Source organism: Scyliorhinus canicula, chromosome 17, assembly GCF_902713615.1.
Source record: "Scyliorhinus canicula chromosome 17, sScyCan1.1, whole genome shotgun sequence".
Taxonomy (NCBI): domain Eukaryota; kingdom Metazoa; phylum Chordata; class Chondrichthyes; order Carcharhiniformes; family Scyliorhinidae; genus Scyliorhinus; species Scyliorhinus canicula.
Window position 1 is genome coordinate 114113653 of NC_052162.1, and position 23406 is coordinate 114137058.

The following is a 23406-nucleotide window of genomic DNA, read 5'->3' on the forward strand; positions in this document are numbered from 1 at the left end:
AGTCGGGATGTTTTGCTGCAGTTGTACAGGGCCTTGGTGAGACCATATTTAGAGCACTGTGTACAGTTTGGGTCTCCTTATTTCAGAAATGGGATAATTGCATTAGAAGCGGTTCAGAGGAGGTTGACTCCCCGGATTCCTGGAATGATGGGGTTATCCTCTGAGGAAAGGTTTGACAGGTTGGGCCTGTATCCATTGCAGTTTAGAAGAATGAGAGAGGATCTCGTGTGTTTCAATCAGATCATGAGTGGAACTGACAGAGAGATTGCTGAGAGAATGTTTCCCCTTGTAGGAGAGACTAGAATTAGGGGACACAGCTTAAAGATTAGAGGTGTCCCATTTAAGACACGGATGAGAATATTATTTTACTCCTGAGGGCCGTGGGTCTGTGAATCTCTCTTTCTCCAGAGAGTGCTGGAGGCAGGATCAGTGAATATGTTTTCAGATTGAATTTGATAGATTCTCGATTGACGAGGGAGTGAAAGATTCTCGATTGACGAGGGAGTGAAAGGGTGGAGGAAGGAAAGTGGAGTTAAGACCACAATCAGATCAGCCCTGATCTTATTGAATGGTGGAGTGGGCTTGAGGGGCCGAATGGCCTGTTCCTGTGTCTGAGCAGTAATATCAAAGTGCAGCAGCATTCCCATTACACTCTGGGTAGAAGCACCATCTCCAGGTAAATGCTCCCTGCTCTGCCCCAGATGCCATGGTCCCAGTCAGTGGAATATGTAAAACCTCAACAAATCTCTGTGCTCAGGGAATCCCTTCTTATACTTTATTACATCACAAAGGCTATGGAGACTGATTTAACCCAATCATTGCTGAGCTAACATTTGAACAGACCAATTACAAAGCCTGTCATTGAACCATCTGTACCCGCCCAAGCCACGTCAAACTCTCAAACAATTGTCTTCCCCACGCTCCGTCCCCGTCAGCATCCCATGCCAAGCAGCGAAAACATGGTGGCCTTGACACCCAGGTGTTGTCTAGGATTCCAGGCACTCTTGTTTTCTCTGTCCTCTGGGAGCTGTTTATCTCCCTGTTCCCACTCAGCAAGTCGTCTGTTCTCAGCACGGCTCGATTTCTGCTGGAGTTTAGTCCCTTTTACACCTTTCAGATCAATAAAACATTTGGTCAGTGAAGACCCAAACCACAATATCCCATCCTGTCACCTGTCAGCCATCCCTACCCAGAGCGTAATCACAACAGGAATAAAAACAGGAGAAATGTAACAATCAAATTCAAAATAAATCCACAGCCAGTCATAGAATTTAATTTAATGTTCACTCATTAGCAACAAAACCCAAAGTAGGGAGCCCCCCAGGAATCTTATTGTCCAACCTGGAGGGAGAGAACTATCTCTCCAACCCCTCACTCAGTTATTTTTCCGTTCTGTTCTGGCTCCACCTGGGACAACATGTACTTGATATTTTCTTCTCCTGAAGGAGCGCAGTGAGTTCCAAGTTCCTGGCACATTAGGACAGATGCTTCAAGCAACATATCAAACATGGATGTAAAAGATTCTCTCTTTACCTCTATCCAACTTGTGGACAGTTCTTACTCAGTATTATTTCTCCCAAGCCCTTCATTGTCCCATTATTGCTTTAATTTCACTCCCACTTTGCCCATGTCCAGTGTGTTTAATTCTATCCTGATTGTTTTAAAGTCAGTTTCTCTCTGGAGTGTGTGTCAATGTCTTGATGATGTCACAATGGTGTCTCAATCCCCTGGCCACATTAACCATTTCATCTCCTGCTGTGTCTCCAGTAGCTGTGTGTGTTTGGGGCCCGGTCTTCAGTCCATTTCACCGTGAACTTCCACGTATAAATTGCAGAACATGTAATAATCCCCATCCACACACTCCCTCCAGTGTCCGTACAGCATGCTACACATCCGTGACTCTCAGATCATCTCATCACAAGATCCAAGGGTGTGTTGGTCCCGAGATCTTTGCTTATTTCCCTGTTACGGTGTTGATATTTCCAGTCAGGTCTGGGGCTTTCAATTGTGATTTGCTTGAAAAAAAAAGTTAATCATCAAAGGATAGAAATATTGGCAAGAGAAAGTGAACAACGCATTCATCTCATCTACACTTTCCTGACTTTCGCTAGAATGTAGGTGGAAACCAAATTGATATATTCCAGTTAATTACAACAAAGGTGAGTTATTCCAATTCCTTTATTGTCTAGGATTTATTTTTCCAATAATCTTTAAAACAGAAATTAAACACTCCCAACTGATCCCAGCTATTAACATACTCAGCAGCTGGCCGATTAGCTCAGTTGATTAGAGCATGGTGTTAATAACGCCAAGGTCGTGGGTTTGATCCCCATACGGGCTATTCTTTCCTTTATGGGCGGCACGGTTATAATAATAATCTTTATTGTCACAAGTAGGCTTTCATTAACACTGCAATGAAGTTACTGTGAAAAGTCCCTAGTCCAGTGCCTGTTCAGGTACACTGAGGGAGAATTCAGAATGATCAATTCACCTAACAGCACGATTTTCGGGACTTGTGGGTGGAAACCGGAGCACCCAGGAGGAAACCCACGCAGACACAGGGAGAACGTGCCGACTCCACACAGACAGTGACCCAAGCCGGAATCGAACCTGGGACCCTGGCGCTGTGAAGTAACAATGCTACCCATTGTGCTGCCGTGCTGCCTCACAGTGGTTCCGAATCCAGAGGTGGTGATCTTCGGTATGACGAAAGACCCGGGAGCCCAGGAGATGAGAGAAGCCGACGGCCTGGCCTTTACCTCCCTGGTGGCCCAGAGATGGATCTTACTCGGTTGGAGGGACTCGGAGCCCCCGAAGCCGGGGGTGTGGGTTAGCAACATGGCAGGGTTTCTCAGACTCGAAAAAATGTAATTTGCCTCGTGTGGTATGTTGCAGGGGTTTGCTCGGAGGTGGCAGCCGTTCATTGACTTTTTTGAGAAAAACTAAGCTTTTCGCAGGGGGTGGGGTGGGCAGGAAAGGGGAGGCATGGGAGAGACGAGTAGGGATTGGAGAACCAATGGAGGGGCAGGCACAGCATGAAATCTTATGACACTAGGCTAAAGTCCAACAGGTTTGTTTTGAATCACTAGCTTTCAGAGCGCAGCTCCTTCCTCGGGTGAATGAAGTGGTGGGTTCCAGAAACCCATATTTGGACAAAGTCAATGATGCAGGACGATACTTTGAATGTGAGTGTTTGCAGGTAATTAAGTCTTTCCAGGTCCAAACAGAGCAACTGGAGAGAGGAATAATCACAGATTCACACAGATTCAGATGTGAATTGTCTCAAACCAGGACAGTTGGTAGGATTTTGCAAGCCCAGGCCAGACGGTTGGGGGTGAATGTAATGAGAATTTCAGAGGTGGCGATCTTTGGAGTGTCGGAAGAGCCGGGAGTCCAGAGGGCAAGAGATGCTGACGTTTTGGCCTTTGCCTCCCTGGTAGCTGTCATAATATACATCCATGTATATAATGGAGTGCAGACAGGCAGTGATTGACACACAGGATGACCAGTAAACACACAGAACAGAGCAGCCAATCACCAGACAGAACACTACCACTATAAAGCCAGAGGGCACTAGGTTTCCCGCGCTCTCTGGACCCAGCTTCTGAGACAGTCAAAGCTTGTGAGCGTTAGCCAGTGCAAACACCATGCGGTAGCTAGTAAGTCTGGTCAGGCTAGTACTAGGTCTCCAGTTCAGTCAGCATAGTGTTAACCCACAGTTAAACATGTATAGTAGTTAAGGCGTTAAATAAAATCGTGTTGCATCTTATCCAGTGTTGGAGGTCTGTCTCTCGCTACACTGCATCAAGTGCAGTCCACGTCGACCCAGCCTGCCTAACACATCAGTAGCCAGAGACTGATTCTGTTAATGTGGAGAGACTCGAAGTCCCCAAAACTAGAGACCTGGGTTAGTGACATGGCTGGGTTTCTCAGTGTCGGGAAAATAAAGTTCACCCTGAGAGGGTTAATGTCAGTGTTCATCCGGAGGTGGCAGCCGTTCGTCGACTTTCTCAGAGAAAATTAAAATGCCAGTAGAGGCACAAATCTAGAAGGGGGGGGGGGTTTGGGGTTGGCTATTGTTTCATTGTTGGGGGTGCGAAGATCAGCATGGGGATGGAAATGTTTCATGTATCGTGTTTATGTCGCTGTTATCGTCAGGATTATAAAAACTACAAATACTCTAATAAAATGTTTTTTTTTAAATGAATCCAAGGTCCCGGTTGAGGCCGTATTCGCGTGTGCGGAACTCGGCTATAAGTTTTTGTTCGACGATTCTGCGTTGTCACGCGTCCTGAAGGCCGCCTTGGAGAAAGTTTACCAGGCAGGAATGTTCACTTCCAGTCCGGGAACACCTCAGCAGTCAAGGGCATTCAGCCTCTGATCTCTGGGTAAGCGTTTTCCAGCCTTTAAGTGAACATGAACCTTTGCAGATTTGGATGGTGTTTCTTCCAATTTAATCCAATTCTTGACTTCCTTATTTAACCACGGATGATGCATTCTTCTCAAAAAGCTTTTCCTCACTGGGATAAATCTTTGCTGAGAGTTATTGAGAGTCAGCCACTGCAACACTGGTGTTCTAACTTTTAACCCAGTTTCCCAGTTCACCTGAGCCAGCTCTCCCTTCAGAACCTTCGAGATACTTTGATTTACGTTTGAAACACTGGCCTTAGACCGATGCTTGTCACTTTCAAACTGAATGTGCAATTCATGATCATTATGATCATTGTTACGTAAAGGCTCCATCACCATTAGGATATTGATTAATCCTGTCTTGTTTCACATTACCAGGTCTAGGATGACCAGCTCCCTGGTTGGTTCAAGAATGTAGGCTCACAGAAATGTTTTTTTAATTGTTCATGGGATGTGGGCATCACTGGCTGAGCCTGCATCTGTTTCCCAATCCTGAGGCCATTTAAGAGTCAATCACATGGGTGCCACAGCGACACAGTGGTTAGCTCTGCTGCCTCACGGCGCTGAGGACCCGGGTTTTGATCATGGCCTGGGTCACTGTCCATGTGCAATTTGCATATTCTCCCTGTATCTGCGTGGGTCTCACCCCCACAACACAAAGATGTGCAGAGTAGGTGGATTGGCCGTGCTAAATTGCCCCTTAATTGGGAAAAAAAGAATTGGGCACTTTAAATTTAAAAAAGAGTCAACCACATTGCCGTGGATCCGGACTCACATGGAGGCCAGACCAGGTAAGGATGACAGATTTCCTTCCCTAACGGACATTAGTGAACCAGATAGGTTTTTACAACAATCAACAATGGCGTCATAGTTATCTTTAGACGTTTAATTCCAGCTTTTTTTATTGAATTCAAATGTTACCATCCACCACGGTGGTATTCAGACCCGGGTCTCCAGAGCATGACTCTAGTCTCTCGAATGCGAGTCCAGCGACAATACCACTATGTCACTACTTTCCAGAAAGACTCTGTGAACCCATTTTCCAGATAAGTTTTGCGAATCAGATTCTCCCATGTATGTCCAAAGACGTGCAGGGTAGGTCAATTGGCCATGCTAAATTGCCCATAGTGTCCAAAAAAGGTCAGGTTGGGTTACGGGGTTAGGGTGGAGGTGTATGGATAGGGTGGAGGTGTGGGCATAGGTAGGGTGCTCTTTCTAAGGGCTGGTGCAGACTCAATGGGACAAATGGCCTTCTTCTGCACTGTAAATTCTATGATTCTATGTAGATTAACACCACCCTTGAAAGAAACGTACGACAATCATCAGGCCTCATGTATTACTTCCTATACACTCTACCTACAGTGTACCCACTCTTAGAAGGGCCATTAAGTATTCCCACAAGAGACCTCACATGTTTAATATTTCTTATCATGACCCAAACTGAATCCACATCCTGATCTTTCAAGCTAAGGTGATCTCTCAGTACTGAACTAACGCCACCCTTAATAGGGGCTGGTTTAGGACAGTAGGCTACACAGCTGGTTTGTAATGCAGAACAAGGCCAGCAGCGCGGGTTCAATTCCCGTACCAGCCTCCCCGAACAGGTGCCAGAATGTGGCGACTCGGGACTTTTCACAGTAACTTCATTGAAGCCTACTCATGACAATAAGCGATTAGCATTAATAGCAGCGATATGGGTGGCACGCACTGTTGTTCGATTCCTGGCTTGGGTCACTGTCTGTGCGGAGTCTGCACGTTCTCCCCATGTCTGCATGGGTTTCCTCCGGGTGCTCTGGTTTCCTCCCACAAATCCTGAAAGATGTACTTATTAGGTGACTTGGACATTCTGAATTCTCCCTCAGTGTTCCTGAACAGGCGACAAGGGGATTTTCACAGTAACTTTATTGCAGTGTTAATTTGAGCCTACTTGCAAAACTAATAAAGATTATTATTACAATCCTGTCACCTTTTCTCAGCTTCCTGCCATTCCGATTTGTCAACAGCTTTTCAACATTTAGATGTCAGCCTTCGTCACCTTTTGACTAAGTTGCTGTAATGTCTATCAGGACATTAACCTTTATCAGTGCTGACGATTCACCCTTTTGTTTCAAATGCTGCATGTATTTTCGACCCATTTTCAGGGGTTCCATAATCCAATAGGATTTGATGAGAAACCTCTTTACCCAGTGAGTGGTGAGAATGTGGAACTCATTCCCACAGTGAGTGGTTGAGGTGAACAGCATGAATACATTGAAGGGGAAGCTAGATACAGACATGAGGGAGAAAGGAATAGAAGGAGATGATGATCATCCAGCAGAGGGCAGCAGAGCAGAGCTACTGATCAGCTGTTCTGTGGAAATTTGCATACGTGCAGTGCGGTCAGCCTAAGTTGAAGGTGGTTTGTGGAGAGGCTGTTGGCAAGTGACAGTTAAACCCGAAACACTTTGTGAGTGTTTCCCACCCTACCTCCTCCTCTAACCAACCCCCCCACCCCACGGTGGTTGGGAAGCGGGAGCAGGGGCCTGTCGTAAAGGTGAGTGAGTGCCTTTAAATTTGCTTACCTTTCAGCGGGAGCAGGGTTTGAGGTAATATCAGGTAAGCTCTTACTTTCTTTTTCTTTTTCTTGTTTTTTTTTAAATCTAGAGGTGATGTCAGGGAAGGCAGTACAATGCTCCTCCTGCAGAATGTTTGAGGTGAGGGACGCCGTCAGTGTCCCTGCTGATTTCATCTGTGGGAAGTGCACCCAACTCCAGCTCCTCAAAAACCGTGTTAGGGACCTGGAGCTTGAGCTGGATGAACTTCGGATCATTCGGGAGGCAGAGGGGGTCATAGATAGGAGCTTCAGGGAAGTAGTTACACCAAAGACTGGAGATAGATGGGTAACTGTAAGAGGGACTGGGAAGAAGCAGTCAGTGCAGGGACCCCCTGTGGTCATTCCCCTGAGTAACAAGTATACCGTTTTGGATACTTGTGGGGGGGACGACTTACCACAGGTAAGCCATGGGGTACGGGCCTCTGGCACGGAGTCTGTCCCTGTTGCTCAGAAGGGAAGGGGGGAAAGGAGTAGAACATTAGTAATTGGTGACTCAATAGTCAGGGGCACAGATAGGAGATTTTGTGGGAGCGAGAGAGACTCACGTTTGGTATGTTGCCTCCCAGGTGCAAGGGTACGTGATGTCTCGGATCGTGTTTTCCGGGTCCTTAAGGGGGAGGGGGAGCAGCCCCAAGTCGTAGTCCACATTGGCACTAACGACATAGGTAGGAAAGGGGACAAGGATGTCAGGCAGGCCTTTAGGGAGCTAGGATGGAAGCTCAGAGCGAGAACAAACAGAGTTGTTATCTCTGGGTTGTTGCCCGTGCCACGTGATAGTGAGATGAGGAATAGGGAGAGAGAGAAATTAAACACGTGGCTACAGGGATGGTGCAGGCGGGAGGGATTCAGATTTCTGGATAACTGGGGCTCTTTCTGGGGAAGGCGGGACCTCTATAGACAGGATGGTCTACATCTGAACCTGAGGGGCACCAATATCTTGGGGGGGAGATTTGTTAGTGCTCTTTGGGGGGGTTTAAACTAATTCAGCAGGGGCATGGGAACCTGGATTGTAGTTTTGGGGTACGGGAGATTGAGAGTATAGAGGTCAGGAGCACAGATTTGACTTCGCAGGAGGGAGCCAGTGTTCAGGTAGGTGGTTTGAAGTGTGTCTACTTCAATGCCAGGAGTATACGAAATAAGGTAGGGGAACTGGCAGCATGGGTTGGTACCTGGGACTTCGATGTTGTGGCCATTTCAGAGACATGGATAGAGCAGGGACAGGAATGGTTGTTGCAGGTTCCGGGGTTTAGGTGTTTTAGTAAGCTCAGAGAAGGGGGCAAAAGAGGGGGAGGTGTGGCGCTGCTAGTCAAGGACAGTATTACGGTGGCGGAAAGGATGCTAGATGGGGACTCTTCTTCTGAGGTAGTATGGGCTGAGGTTAGAAACAGGAAAGGAGAGGTCACCCTGTTGGGAGTTTTCTATAGGCCACCTAATAGTTCTAGGGATGTAGAGGAAAGGATGGCGAAGATGATTCTGGAAAAGAGCGAAAGTGACAGGGTAGTTGTTATGGGAGACTTTAACTTTCCAAATATTGACTGGAAAAGATATAGTTCTAGTACATTAGATGGGTCATTCTTTGTACAATGTGTGCAGGAGGGTTTCCTGACACAATATGTTGACAGGCCAACAAGAGGCGAGGCCACATTGGATTTGGTTTTGGGTAATGAACCAGGCCAGGTGTTAGATCTGGAGGTAGGTGAACACTTTGGAAACAGTGACCACAATTCGGTGACCTTTACGTTAGTGATGGAAAGGGATAAGTATACCCCGCAGGGCAAGAGTTATAGCTGGGGGAAGGGCAATTATGATGCCATTAGACATGACTTAGGATGTGTTGGTTGGGGAAGTAGGCTGCAAGGGTTGGGCACACTGGATATGTGGAGCTTGTTCAAGGAACAGCTATTGCATGTTCTTGATAAGTACGTACCAGTCAGGCAGGGAGGAAGGGGTCGAGCGAGGGAACCGTGGTTTACCAAAGAAGTGGAATCTCTTGTTAAGAGGAAGAAGGAGGCCTATGTGAAGATGAGGCATGAAGTTTCAGTTGGGGCGCTTGATAGTTACAAGGAAGCGAGGAAGGATCTAAAGAGAGAGCTGAGACGAGCAAGGAGGGGACATGAGAAGTCTTTGGCAGGTAGGATCAAGGAAAACCCAAAAGCTTTCTATAGGTATGTCAGGAATAAAAGAATGATTAGGGTAAGAGTAGGGCCAGTCAAGGACAGTGGTGGGAAGTTGTGTGTGGAGGCTGAGGAGATAAGCGAGATACTAAATGAATACTTTTCGTCAGTATTCACTCAAGAAAAAGATAATATTGTGGAGGAGAATGCTGAGACCCAGGCTATTAGAATAGATGGCATTGAGGTGCGTAGGGAAGAAGTGTTGGCAATTCTGGACAAGGTGAAAATAGATAAGTCCCCGGGGCCGGATGGGATTTATCCTAGGATTCTCTGGGAAGCCAGGGAAGAGATTGCTGAGCCTTTGGCTTTGATTTTTAGGTCATCATTGGCTACAGGAATAGTGCCAGAGGACTGGAGGATAGCAAATGTGGTCCCTTTGTTCAAGAAGGGGAGTAGAGATAACCCCGGTAACTATAGGCCGGTGAGCCTAACGTCTGTGGTGGGTAAAGTCTTGGAGAGGATTATAAAATATACGATTTATAATCATCTAGATAGGAATAATATGATTAGGGACAGTCAGCATGGTTTTGTGAAGGGTAGGTCATGCCTCACAAACCTTATCGAGTTCTTTGAGAAGGTGACTGAACAGGTAGACGACGGTAGAGCAGTTGATGTGGTGTATATGGATTTCAGTAAAGCGTTTGATAAGGTTCCCCACGGTCGGCTATTGCAGAAAATACGGAGGCTGGGGATTGAGGGTGATTTAGAGATGTGGATCAGAAATTGGCTAGTTGAAAGAAGACAGAGAGTGGTAGTTGATGGGAAATGTTCAGAATGGAGTTCAGTTACGAGTGGCGTACCACAAGGATCTGTTCTGGGGCCGTTGCTGTTTGTCATTTTTATAAATGACCTAGAGGAGGGCGCAGAAGGATGGGTGAGTAAATTTGCAGACGACACTAAAGTCGGTGGAGTTGTAGACAGTGCGGAAGGATGTTGCAGGTTACAGAGGGACATAGATAAGCTGCAGAGCTGGGCTGAGAGGTGGCAAATGGAGTTTAATGTGGAGAAGTGTGAGGTGATTCACTTTGGAAAGAATAACAGAAATGCGGACTATTTGGCTAATGGTAAAATTCTTGGTAGTGTGGATGAGCAGAGGGATCTCGGTGTCCATGTACATAGATCCCTGAAAGTTGCCACCCAGGTTGATAGGGTTGTGAAGAAGGCCTATGGTGTGTTGGCCTTTATTGGTAGAGGGATTGAGTTCCGGAGCCATGAGGTCATGTTGCAGTTGTACAAAACTCTAGTACGGCCGCATTTGGAGTATTGCGTACAGTTCTGGTCGCCTCATTATAGGAAGGATGTGGAAGCTTTGGAACGGGTGCAGAGGAGATTTACCAGGATGTTGCCTGGTATGGAGGGAAAATCTTATGAGGAAAGGCTGATGGACTTGAGGTTGTTTTCGTTAGAGAGAAGAAGGTTAAGAGGTGACTTAATAGAGGCATACAAAATGATCAGAGGGTTAGATAGGGTGGACAGCGAGAGCCTTCTCCCGCGGATGGAGGTGGCTAGCACGAGGGGACATAGCCTTAAATTGAGGGGTAATAGATATAGGACAGAGGTCAGAGGTGGGTTTTTTACGCAAAGAGTGGTGAGGCCGTGGAATGCCCTACCTGCAACAGTAGTGAAAACGCCAACATTGAGGGCATTTAAAAATTTATTGGATAAGCATATGGATGATAAAGGCATAGTGTAGGTTAGATGGCCTTTAGATTTTTTCCATGTCGTGCAACATCGAGGGCCGAAGGGCCTGTACTGCGCTGTATCGTTCTATGTTCTATGTTCTATGATGGGGGAGATGGAAAGGGGTGGGCTTTGGCTCATGTGGAGCATTAATACTGACAGAGACCAATTGAGCCGACTGACCTGGCCCTGTGCTGTAGACTCAATGGAACAGAGACAAATGTATTTATTTTAGATCTACCTGTAGTGGTGGGAACAACACTATTTATTATCCAGGATAAAATAAATGTCCTTCATCAGCTTCTGTGGATCATTTCAGTGGAAATGTGCTCTCCCAGGCTCAAAGAGCATCAGCCTACAGGAAGCAAAGTCATGAGACCGGCCAGTCCAGCAGAAAGAAACCCTGCGACCCTCCCACTGCACCAAGTGTCAGAATGAACATAGTTCAGTACTAGATGTGATTAACAGCAGCAATAACAACAGAATCCACCCCTGTCATCACTCGTGAATGTGCTGGTGTCTCTGCAGGTTACATAACAGAGTGAATCTCTTCCCACACATGGAGCAGGGGAACGGTCTCTCACCGGTGTGAACTCGCTGGTGTCTCATCATAGTTGTTGAATGATTGAAACGCTTTCCACACATGGAGCAGATGAATGGTCTCTCCTCAGTGTGAACTCGTCGGTGTGTCAGCAGATTGGATGAATCACTGAATCCCCTCCCACACTGAGAGCAGGTGAATGGCTTTTCCCCACTGTGAACGCGCTGATGTGTCAGCAAGTGGAATAACCGAGAGAATGCTTTCCCACAAACAGTGCAAGTGAATGACCTCTCCCCGGTGTGAACTCGCTGATGTGTCAGCATGTGAGATGAATTACTGAATCCCTTTCCACACACAGAGCAAGTGAACGGCCTTTCCCCAGTGTGAACCCGTTGGTGTTCCAGTAGGTGGGATGACTGAATGAATCTCTTCCCACACTCAGAGCAGATGAACGGTCTCTCCCCAGTGTGGACTCGCTGGTGTCGCTGCAGGGTGGATATGTCACTGAATCCCTTTCCACACTCCGAGCAAGTGAACGGCTTCTCCCCAGTGTGAACACGCTGGTGTGTCAGCAGGTGGGATAACTGACGAAATCCCTTCCCACATTGAGAGCAGTTGAATGGCCTCTCCCCAGTGTGACTGCGTTGATGGATTTCCAGCTTTGACGGGAAATTGAATCCCTTCCCACAGTCTCCACATTTCCAAGGTTTCTCCATGGTGCAGATGTCCATGCCTCTCCAAATTTGATGATCGGTTTAAGCCTTCTCCACACACACAAGACTGGTACAGTCGCTTCCCACTGTGAATGGTGCAATGTTTTTCAGACTGTTTAAAGTTCTTTTAGAACATAGAACATAGAACAGTACAGCACAGAACAGGCCCTTCGGCCCTCGATGTTGTGCCGAGCAATGATCACCCTACTTAAACCCACGTAACCCGTATACCCGTAACCCAACAATCCCCCCCATTAACCTTACACTACGGGCAATTTAGCATGGCCAATCCACCTAACCCGCACATCTTTTGGACTGTGGGAGGAAACCGGAGCACCCGGAGGAAACCCACGCACACACGGGGAGGACGTGCAGACTCCACACAGACAGTGACCCAGCCGGGAATCGAACCTGGGACCCTGGAGCTGTGAAGCATTGATGCTAACCACCATGCTACCGTGAGGCCCCTAAAGCCAGTGATTTAGCCCAGTTTGCTAAACCAGCCCCTGTATTTAGTATGGCCAATCCACCTAACTTGCACATCTTTGGGCTGTGGGAGGAAACCGGAGCACCCGGAGGAAACCCACGCAGACACGGGGAGAACATGCAGACTCCGTACAGATAGTGACCCAAGCCAGGAATCAAACCTGGGACCCTGGAGTTGTGAAGCAACCGTGCTAACCACTGTGCTACCGTGCCCCCCTCAAAGTTTGTGTTCTGCAACACTCTCACTCGGGTGTGTGTGTGTGTGTCTCGGTGCTTTTCCAGTCACACTGATGTTTAAAATCTTTGAAGCTGACAGATCAGACAAACATTTCTCCTTCCAGATTCAAAGGCCGATAATTCAGGTCCCAAGGAATCGAGTGACTCTGACAGATCCCAGACGTGACATTTGCGATTTCTTTCAAAGGTGGATAATATTCACCATGCAAAAATTGCGTGACTGTCAGATCTTGATGTGACATCTGGTTTGAGATTTCAGTCTGAAATTCTCCCTTACCAGTATCCTGTAAAATGGATTTACAAAAGTCATCACTGTCAGTACAGAAAAGAAACTGAGAAAAATGTTAGTTTCTATGGAACAATTTTCCTCTCTCATTCCCCAAAGCTGTAAGTCTCCATCCCACACACTCTCTCTCCATTCTCACTCTGCTGTCTCTAATATTAATCGTCCCAATTCTCCTGAAGGTGCTGATTGACAGATCCATGCTCACTGCTTCCTTTCATGGACACAGAGCTGAAAATCTTCTTGCAGGCTGCCAGACATATGTCTATATTACTGGACTAAAAATATACAGACTGGATTCACCTATTTTCCCTTCAGTTGCTGCAAGTCACCAATATCCTCCCAGAATGAGAAAAGAAATGGAAAAGGGAAACATTGATTCCTCCCAAATGTTGCCAGAGGAGGAACTTTTAAACTGTTACTCATTGTCCTACTTCCGATTTGTGACGTCACAGGATAGCCCTGCCGGAATCAGCCAATAGGAACCACTGTTTCGCGGTGACTTCTTCGGGGTCACCTGCGCAGGCCCGGCGCACGGACACGGGGTCGCCGCCCTTGACACCTGCTCGAGATAAGGTTTCCAGGCAACCGGCTGACGCTCTGGCCAGAGCGAGAAGCCACTCGGTGATTTCCCTTTATCCCCGCTCGAGACTGCGCATGTCCAAAGGAGAGGGGAAGCTGCGCATGTGCAAGGAGGACCCACCCCTTGACCTTCCTGCTGAGGTCTTGCCCAATGGGAGGACCGGAAGACGCTGGTCCTGCAGTCAATCATGGCGAGGACTTTGAGTGAATGAAGATGGAGCTTCACAATGATTGAAACTTCCTCCTGTCTCCACCATCTGTGAGTAAAACACTTGCTTTTCTCCCCCTTTCCATTTATTTTCTCATTCTGACCTTCAATTGGTTACTTGCAGCAACTGAAGGGAAAGGAAGTGAATCCAGGGAGGGTGCAGACTCTGGAAAGCTTGGCCCAGGTCTCTCTCTCTCTTAAAGACATTGACATCCTTTGCCCCCTCAGCTTGACACATTTATTTGTCTGGCTAAAATGATGGCCTATTTCCCAATGTCCACAATTAAATGGCTCGTTTCCCCAGGAGATGGCTGACATTTAAGGGGACAGTCAATTAACATCGAACAGAGATATGTCGAGATCTGATTTGGAAGTATATCGCCATCCTTTAATGTCGCTGGGGCAACAGCCCGGAACTCCCTCCCTAACAACACAGTGAGTGTACCTACACTCAAGGACTGCAGTGGTTTAGGAAGGCAACTCACCACTACTTTCTGAAGGGAACTAGGAATGGGCAATATGTGCTTGCCTAACCAATGACACCGACATCACGTAACTTAATTTTAAAAAAGTGTTAGATGGTACAGATTAGATATATTATTTATGGTTCTGTAATAAAGTACAGTCATTATTATTTCCAGTTGTGTAATATTGTGCTGTAGCTATGTTATATATTTCCAGTCATCTCTTCCCTCAGAGGGTTGTTCATCTCTGGATTTCTCTTCCAAAGGGACCAGTGGAATCTGGGGGGTCACTGAATATATTCAAGGAAAAGTTGGACAGATTTCTGATTGACATGTGAGCGAAGCGTTATGGGGAACAGGTAGGAAAATGGAGAGAAAGCTAAGATGAGTGATTTCTTCACTCAATTGTCTTTGCCAGCTTTGACAAAGAGTCATCGGACTCAAAACATTAGCTCTTTTCTCTCCCTACAGATGCTGCTAGACTTGCTGAGATTTTTCAGCATTTTCTCTTTCGTTTCAGATTCCAGGATCTGTAGGAATTTGCTTTTCTTCATTCAATGATGTGATTAAGCTTTGGAATTCTTTACCCCAGAGGACTGTGAAGCCTCAGTTATCAAGGCACAGATTGATTGGTTGTGAAGATAGGTAGGGATATGGGGGATAGTGTGGGAAAGTAGTTCTGAGGGAGATCGGCTAATGATCTCATTGAATGGTTGAGCAGGTTCGATGGACCAAATGGCTGGCTGCAGTTCCTATTTGTTATGATCTCTGTGTCCAGGACAGGAAGCAGTGAGCAGGGATCTGTCAATCAGCCTGAATCAGCACCTTCAAGAGAATTGGGAGGGTGAATATTAGATACAGCAGAGTGAGAATGGAGGGAGCGTGTGTGGGAAGGAGAGTTACAGATTTTGGGGAATGAGTGAGGAAAAATGTTCCATAGACACTAGAATTGGCTGTTTATGTATTTCTGTCATGTACTGACTGGATGACTTTTGTAAATTGTTCCAGGATATTAGACGGTGAGGAATTACAGACAGAAATCCCAAATGTCACTTCTCTGTCTGACACTCAATTCTTTGAATCTAGAAGGAGAAGTGTTTGCCCGATCTGTTGGCTTCAAAAGATTTTAAACATCAAAGTGACTGGAAAAGCACTGAGACACACACACACCCGAGTGAGAGTGTTCCAGAGCACTAACTGTGGAAAGAGCTTTAACCAGTTACACAGCCTGAAAAAAACCACACCATTCATAGTGGTTGTTCTGTGTGTGGATGAGCCTTCAACTGATTGTCCAACCTGGAGAGACAGAAGGAGACCAAATACATGGGGAAGCGGTGGAAATGTGGGGACTATGGGAAGGGATGCAGATGTCCATCAGAGCTGGAATCTCATCGGTGCTGCTCTCAGTGTGGGAAGGGATTCAGTGAAACGTCTACCCTGCGGATACATCAGCAAGTTCACACTGGTGGAGAGGCCATTTATATGCTTGGTGTGTGTGGGAAGAGATTCACTCTGTCATCCATCCTGCTGACGCACCAACATGTTCACGCTGGGCATTACTACTATTTTGGCCACTTTATGAACTTCTTCCTTTGATCTAATGGAATCTTTAATTTTTCTTGTCAGGGGGCAGCACGGTGGCCTAGTGGTTAGCACAACCGCCTCACGGCGCTGAGGTCCCAGGTTCGATCCCGGCTCTGGGTCACTGTCTGTGTGGAGTTTGCACATTCTCCCCGTGTCTGCGTGGGTTTCGCCCCCACAACCCAAAAATGTACAGAGTAGGTGGATTGGCCACGCTAAATTGCCCCTTAATTGGAAAAAATAATTGGGTAATCTAAATTTTTTTTTTTAAATTCTTGTTAGTCACGGTTGCATCACTTTTCCTGTTGGATTTTCGTCCCTTAAAGGAATCTATATTTGATGATAATATGTAATGATTCCTTAAATGGTTGCGATTGCCTGTCCATCATCATACCTTTATTGCAAGTTCCCAATCTACGACAGACACCTTGGCCCTCATACCTTAACAGTTCCTTCTGTGAGAATCACCCAGATAAATCTTCAGTGAATCCCTTTCCAAATTGAGAGCGGGTGAACGACCTCTCCTCAGTGTGAATGCATTGATGAATTTCCAACACACGGAATCTGAATCCCTTCCCACAGTCCCAACATTTCCATGGTTTCTTCATGTTGTGTCTCTTTGTATCTCTCAAGGTGAGCAATTCACTGAAGCCACGTCCACACTGTCATGTGAGGGTACCTTTAAGAAAAGTGAATTTTATCAAATGGCTGCAGTGATGTCACTGTGTGGGTGGAGCTGGGCTGTGATTCTGTCTTTTACTTTCGTTTTGAGCAGGTAGCTGTTTTGTGGCTCTGAGTTTTTTGGTTTTGTTTTCAGTTGGGAGTTGCATTCAAACAAAGAAGGTGTCGTTTTAGTCTCTCTGCATGCTAAAGAATGTCTCCAGACCACTTGATAACTTCAAAGTAATACCTGTTTTCTGTAAGGAATTCAAACCTACAGTTTTGTCGGAAAAAAGGGTGTTTGGCTTATGGATGTTGTTAGGAAAGTTATTAAGGGTTGCCTATAGAGTACTCTATCTTTGGGGCAGTATTTGTTTTGGTAGTTGATAAGATGTTTACTGTGAGTTTATAAAATGTAAACTGAATTCATAGAATAAACATTGTTTTGTTTAAAGATCTTCGTTGCATAACACCTGGAAAGTGGGCCCTTGTGCTCCTCATAACCAGAATCTAATAAAAGGTGTAGGTCAGGCGAACTCTATGATATACTTTGGTGTTCTCTAAACCCTGGCCCATAACAACACACAAAACATGGGTATAGTCTTTCCCCATTGTGCGATGTTTTCTCAGTCAGTGCTCTGATGGCATAATGGTTAGCACAGCCTCTTTACAGCACCAGGGACCCAGGTTCAAGTCTGGCTTGTGTTACTGTCTGTGATAAGTTTGCACATTGTCCCTGTGTCTGCATGGGTTTTTTCCGGGTGCTCCAGTTTCCTCCAACAGTCCAAAGATGTGCAGGTTAGGTGGGGTTATGGGGATAGGGTGGGGAGTGGGCCTAGATAGGGTGTTCTTTTAGATGGTCGGTGGAGACTTGATGGGCTGAATGTCCTCTTTCAGCACTGTAAGGATTCAGTGGTTCTATGGTATCAGTTAGGACGGTGAGCCTGACGAATATTAATCATGAGGAAGTGACATTACAATGAGAAAGTGACATCACACATCAGCAAGGTCACCGATATCCTTTAGAGACCAATCAGACATTGATCGTGCCCCATTTAACCAATCAGGGACTGATCATGGGCTTCTTGGGCCAATCAGAACCACAGGCTACTCCCGATCAAGCGTAGAGGTAATTGCTGGAAAGGGTTAATGAGCTACAATTCTCTGGAGCTCGGTACACAACACAACATGAAGTAAGAGGATAGACTTCAGTCAACAGAACAAGAGACATCACCACAGTGACCCGGAAGTCGAGAGTTGGCGATCCAGAGTGAACTGACTGATCCACTGACTTTGTTAATTATTGTGATTTTGTATAATTAATTTAATAAATTCTGTGACAACATTCTTGTACCCAGAATGGTCTGTAACTAGTCAGGAGCTGCAGGTTCCTTTCAGGGAACTTTCACAACAAATTCTGACGTGTAATTGATTTGAGGATTACAATTGAGATTGGAGCCAAACCCAGATCTTACAATAGGATCGAATTTCACATTCCATTTGGGTATCCTGCACTAACAGTGATGGCTTTTGTAAACTCCTTTTACAGGATATTAGAAGGGGAGGATTTACAGACAGAAATTTCTCACCAAATATCACGTCAAGATGTGAGAGTCACTCGATTCATCGAAGCTGAACATCATCAACCTTTGAGTCTAGAATGAGAAATGTTTGTCTGTTCTGCTGAAAGAGATGTTTAAACATCACTCAGTGTACAGACACTGAGACAGGCTCTTACCAGTGAGAGGCATCACTAAAAACAATCCATTTTATATTCTTCAGCTCACCCAAAGGTGGAAATTTCAGCACACATTTCTTCATCTTGTATTTTTTAATGTTTTCTTCACCCGTTAAATGTCCTCGACCTTTGGACGTTTCATTACAGAACTCAGCTCGAAGACATCAAAACTTGAGTCCGGCCTTGCCTGTGGGCCCAGCCAATCCAATTGGCCAATTCAACTTTGCAGCTGCTCAGTCCCAGCTTTGGAAACATCTTCATCTTTCTGTGAGGCCCCGGCCCCATTGACTGTGACACACTGTCTGATTTCCAATCCAATTTACTTAAAGGTCCCAGAAGTCTGACTCCAAATCTTAAATGTTGTTCTGATGTCTAGTCTCTACAAGTGACTCCAGACCCACAATGTGATTGCCTCTTAAAAAGTGCGAAGTCTTACAACACCAGGTTAAAGTCCAACAGGTTTGTTTCAAACACGAGCTTTCGGAGCACGGCTCCTTCTTCAGGTAACGCCGGCATCTCCACATCTTAAAAAGTGGGCAGCACGGAAGCATTGCGGATAGCACAATCGCTTCATAGCTCCAGGGTCCCAGGTTCGATTCCGGCTTGGGTCACTGTCTGTGCGGAGTTTGCACATCCTCCCCGTGTGTGCGTGGGTTTCCTCCGGGTGCTCCGGTTTCCTCCCACAGTCCAAAGGTGTGCAAGTTAGGTGGATTGGACATGATAAATTGCCCTTAGTGTCCAAAATTGCCCTTAGTGTTGGGTGGGGTTACTGGGATAGGGTGGAGGTGTTAACTTTGGGTGGGGTGCTCTTTCCAGGAGCCGGTGCAGACTCAATGGGCCAAATGGCCTCCTTCTGCACTGTAAATTCTATGATCTATGATCCTGTCAGTAACATTGTTTTGGAACTCACTAGTACCACCACATAGGCAGCCATCAACATGCATCATAAAGATGCCTGAGAGTTTCCTGCCATGGTACCAATAAAGCACGGCAGCTTCTGCCTTCAGCTAGAGTTAACCCGACTTCAACAAAACTGATCTGAGAAGTACCATACACTCTGAAACATCGTTCAAAACATCGACAAACTTATTTAACTTCCAAAGTCTTCCTTTTACATCTGGCACATTTTTAGGAGGTTGCAGAAACACTGCCCCCTTGAGACGATCCCCCAGCACAAACACAGCTTTTATGTTTCTTGGCTCACATTCCCGAGAAAACATCCCGAAAGGGCCAAAGAAATTTCAGAATGACCTTCCCCACTGTGGGCGAGTCCACTCTGACCTCTTTATCTCCTAAGGGTTCTTCAATTCCCCGAGACACTAGCCTCGCCTTGGCCTGAAAAATTCCATCCAGTTGGATCTCTTCGGTGCTGATCCATCGATGTGATAATGCTGGCTGAATCTTTATTACAAACATGCAGGGGAATGCTTCAGTGAACTCAAGCATCTCAAGGAGTAGTTACAAGAACACACATTTATACACAGTACAATTGCAGCTAGTCAGCTGACAACGCGAAACAGCTCAGGCTGATCAGCTACAGGAACTTCACCCTCTCAAAACATTTTGGAAACAGTAGTTCCAGAGACCCAGGGTAATGCAGTGGGAATCCAGGTTCGGCAGATGGTGAAATTTGAATTCATTTGAAATTTGGAATTAAAAGTCATCGATGACCATGAAGGAATTGTTAATTGTTGTAAAGATCCATCTGGTTCACGAATGTCCTTTAGAGAAGGAAATCTATGGTGCTCCCGAGGTTTCTGTTCCTGTTCCAGTGCCTCCCCATCCTTATTTTGAATGCCTTTTTCAGGCGGGTTAACAGGAGCATTACGGGGTTTGTGTGGGCACACGGGACTCCAAGGGGAGACGGGTGTTCTTGGAGCGGGGCAGGGATGGGGGGGGGGGGGGGGGGGGGCTGGCGTTGCCCAACCTCTGTGGGTATTATTGGGCTGCCAACGGAGCGATGGTGCAAGTGGGTAATGGACGGGGAGGGGGCGGCATGGAAGAGGCTGGAGATGGCATCCTGTGTGGGTACGAGCCTGGAAGCGCTTGCAACGGCGCCGCTGCCGCTCCCTCCGACGAGGTATACCACGAGCCCGGTGGTGGCAGCTACCCTCAAGATTTGGGGGCAATGGAGGCGGCACAGGGGGGAGGTGGGGGCCTCGATGGGGTCCCCAATATGGGGGAACCACTGGTTTGTGCCGGGGAGAATTGATGGTGGGTTCCTGAGTTGGCACAGGGCAGGTGTCAGGAGGCTGGGGGACCTGTTCATAGAAGGGAAGTTTGCGAGCCTGGGTGAACTGGAAGGGAAGTTCAGGCTCCCCCCGGGGAACACCTTTAGGTACATGTAAGTAACGGCGTTTGTCAGGCGGCAGGTGGCGGGGTTCCCCCTGCTGCTGCCGCGTGGGGTCCAGGACAGGGTGCTCTCGGGGGTATGGGTTGGAGAGGGGAGGATCTCGGAAGTGTACCAGGTGATGCAGGAGGTAGACGAGGCCTCGGTGGAGGAGCTGAAAGATAAATGGGAGGAGGAGCTGGATGAGGAGATTGAGGAGGGGACGTGGGCGGATGCCCTAGAAAGGGTGAACTCCTCCTCTTTGTGTGCGAGGCTTAGCCTCATACAGTTTAAGGTACTGCATAGGGCTCATATGACCGGGACAAGGATGAGCCGTTTTTTTGGGACCGAGGACAGGTGTATTAGGTGCTCAGGGAACCCAGCAAACCATGTCCACATGTTCTGGGCATGCCCAGCGCTGGGGTAATTTTGGAAGGGTGTAGCAAGGACGGTATCGAGGGTGGTAGGATCCAGGGTCAATCCAGTCTGCGGACTCGCAATATTTGGGGTTGCAGTGGAGCCGGGAGTGCAGGAGGCGAAAGAGGCCAGCATTCTGGCCTTTACATCCCTAGTAGCCCGGCGGAGGATTCTTCTTCAGTGGAAGGATGCGAGGCCCCCAAGCGTGGTCAATGATATGGTGGGGTTTATTAAATTGGAGAGGGTGAACTTTGCCCTAAGGGGGGATCAGTGCAGGAGTTGTTCAGGAGATGGCAACCATTCCTAGATCTCCTGGCAGAACGGTAAAAATAAAAGGTCAGCAGCAGCAGCAACCCGGTGGGGGGGGGGGGGGGAGGGGGTTGTCTCTTTTGTTTTTGTTTTGGGTTGAATGTCTGTTTTTTGCCAATGACGGGTGTTAATTTCTTCTCTTTTGTATTTACGGCGGGGGGAGGGGGGGTTCTGTTTTTTATTGTTCTTAGAATTTTCTGTTATTGTTTTCTTTTTTGTGAAAATTTGAATAAAAATTATTTTTTTTTAAAAAGAGAAGGAAATCTGCCATGCTGACCTAGTTTGGCCTACTTGGGACTTCAGACCCACAGCAATGTAGTTGCCTCTTAACTGCAGCCACTCAGTTCAAGGGCAATTAGGGATGGGCAACAAATGCGGCTCAGCCAGCGATGCCCACATCTCATGAATGAAAAAACAAGTGGCAGATGTGCAGGTTAATGGTTCTGGTGGAAAATACAGTGAGAGACACAGCTTTCATAAATATAACCCACTTTACAACGCATCCCAATCATATTAACACTTTCTTCCCCATATCACATTCGATGGGCTGAATGGCCTCCTTCTCCATTCTAATGAATCTATGATTGAAAAGAACAAATTCAGGTGCTGCAGTCTCTCCAACTCACTGAAATCCCTCATCCCTGCTGCCATTCTCATAAATCTCCTCTGCACCCTCTCTGTGAACTTCACATCTTTCCTGAAGTGTGGGGCCCACATATAGGATTCCATTCTAGAGGGATAGAACGACCCTCCTGTGGTACAACTAACAAATACGCTAATACCAGAACAGTTAGATACTGAGGTGGCAGACTTAGGAGAGCAACACAAAGGTCTCATAAGGATCCTACACAGGAAGATTGGTCGGGACACACGGGGGGTGCACTACATTAACTGAACATGATGGAGGTGTGGGTGACAATAAAACACCATCCATATCGACTGAACCCACAGAAAGCAGCTCAGATAGAAGCGGAAATCCAACACATGTTGGAGAATCATTTAATTGAGCCGAGTAGAATAGCTGATGGTCGCCGGCCATGTTTGTACCTAAGCCGGATGGGACAACCGGTTCTGGACAGACTAGTGGAAGACAAATGCCACCAACGAAATGGATTTGTATCCGATTCCCAGGTTGGAGGACTGTATTGATAGGATAGGCAGTGCCTCACTCCTTTCAAAAATCAACCTGTTAAAGGGCTATTGGCAGGTTCCTTAAACCTCCCAAGGGTTAAAGAGATATCTGCCTTTGTGACTCCAAGGGGAGTATATCAGTGTAAAGTATTGCCATTTTGATTTAAAAACACACCAATTATACTTCAGCGACTGATGTACCAAGTGACTGCTCCCGTGCCTAACTGCGTAGTCTATTTGGACAACGTGGTAGTTTACAGTGACACACAGAAGGAGCATGTAGGACACTTTGAGGGGTCATTTAAACAACTGCAGTTGGCCGATTTAGTCATCACTTTGGCCAAAAGCCAGTTTGCCAAAGCTGGGGCAAGTAGTGGGACAGGGGTGAGTGGTGCCCAGAAGAGCCAAGGTAAGGATGTTACTAGATTTCCCCATTCCCAAAACAAAACGGGAGATTATGAGGTTCCTAGGCATGTGCTGGTTCTATAGAAAGTTTGTATTTGACTTCAGTACCACAGCGGTATTTTTGACAAATGTATTGTGGAAACAAGCAAAAATGGTATGTTTAGCAGATGCCAAACAGCGTTTGTAAAACTGAGGGTCGTGCTGGTAAGCAAACCTGATTTTTCGAAACCCTTTGGAATAGCCACAGGTACTAGGGACCTGGGTGCAGGGGCAGTGTTACTACAGGATGGTGAGTCAGGAATAGAGAGGTTGGTGGCATACTTTAAAAATATATATTATGTCTGTGCCAGAGAAACTACTGCACCATTGAGAAGGAAGCTTAGCATTGCTACCAGCCCTTTAGCAATTTGAAGTTCATGTCCGAAACTGTCAGAATGAAACAAATGCCGTCCTGGCTGTAATTGA

At 46.7% G+C, this 23406-nt stretch overlaps 1 protein-coding gene across 1 annotated transcript; it reads right to left on the minus strand.

The window, feature by feature from the left end:
- Positions 1–11065: 11065 nt before the first annotated feature.
- LOC119952207 (zinc finger protein 239-like) lies at positions 11066–12318 on the minus strand. The gene has a single exon (XM_038775839.1). It carries the CDS (start codon positions 12127–12129, stop codon positions 11356–11358), a length of 774 nt encoding a protein of 257 aa, XP_038631767.1. The 5' UTR covers positions 12130–12318; the 3' UTR covers positions 11066–11355.
- Positions 12319–23406: the final 11088 nt, after the last annotated feature.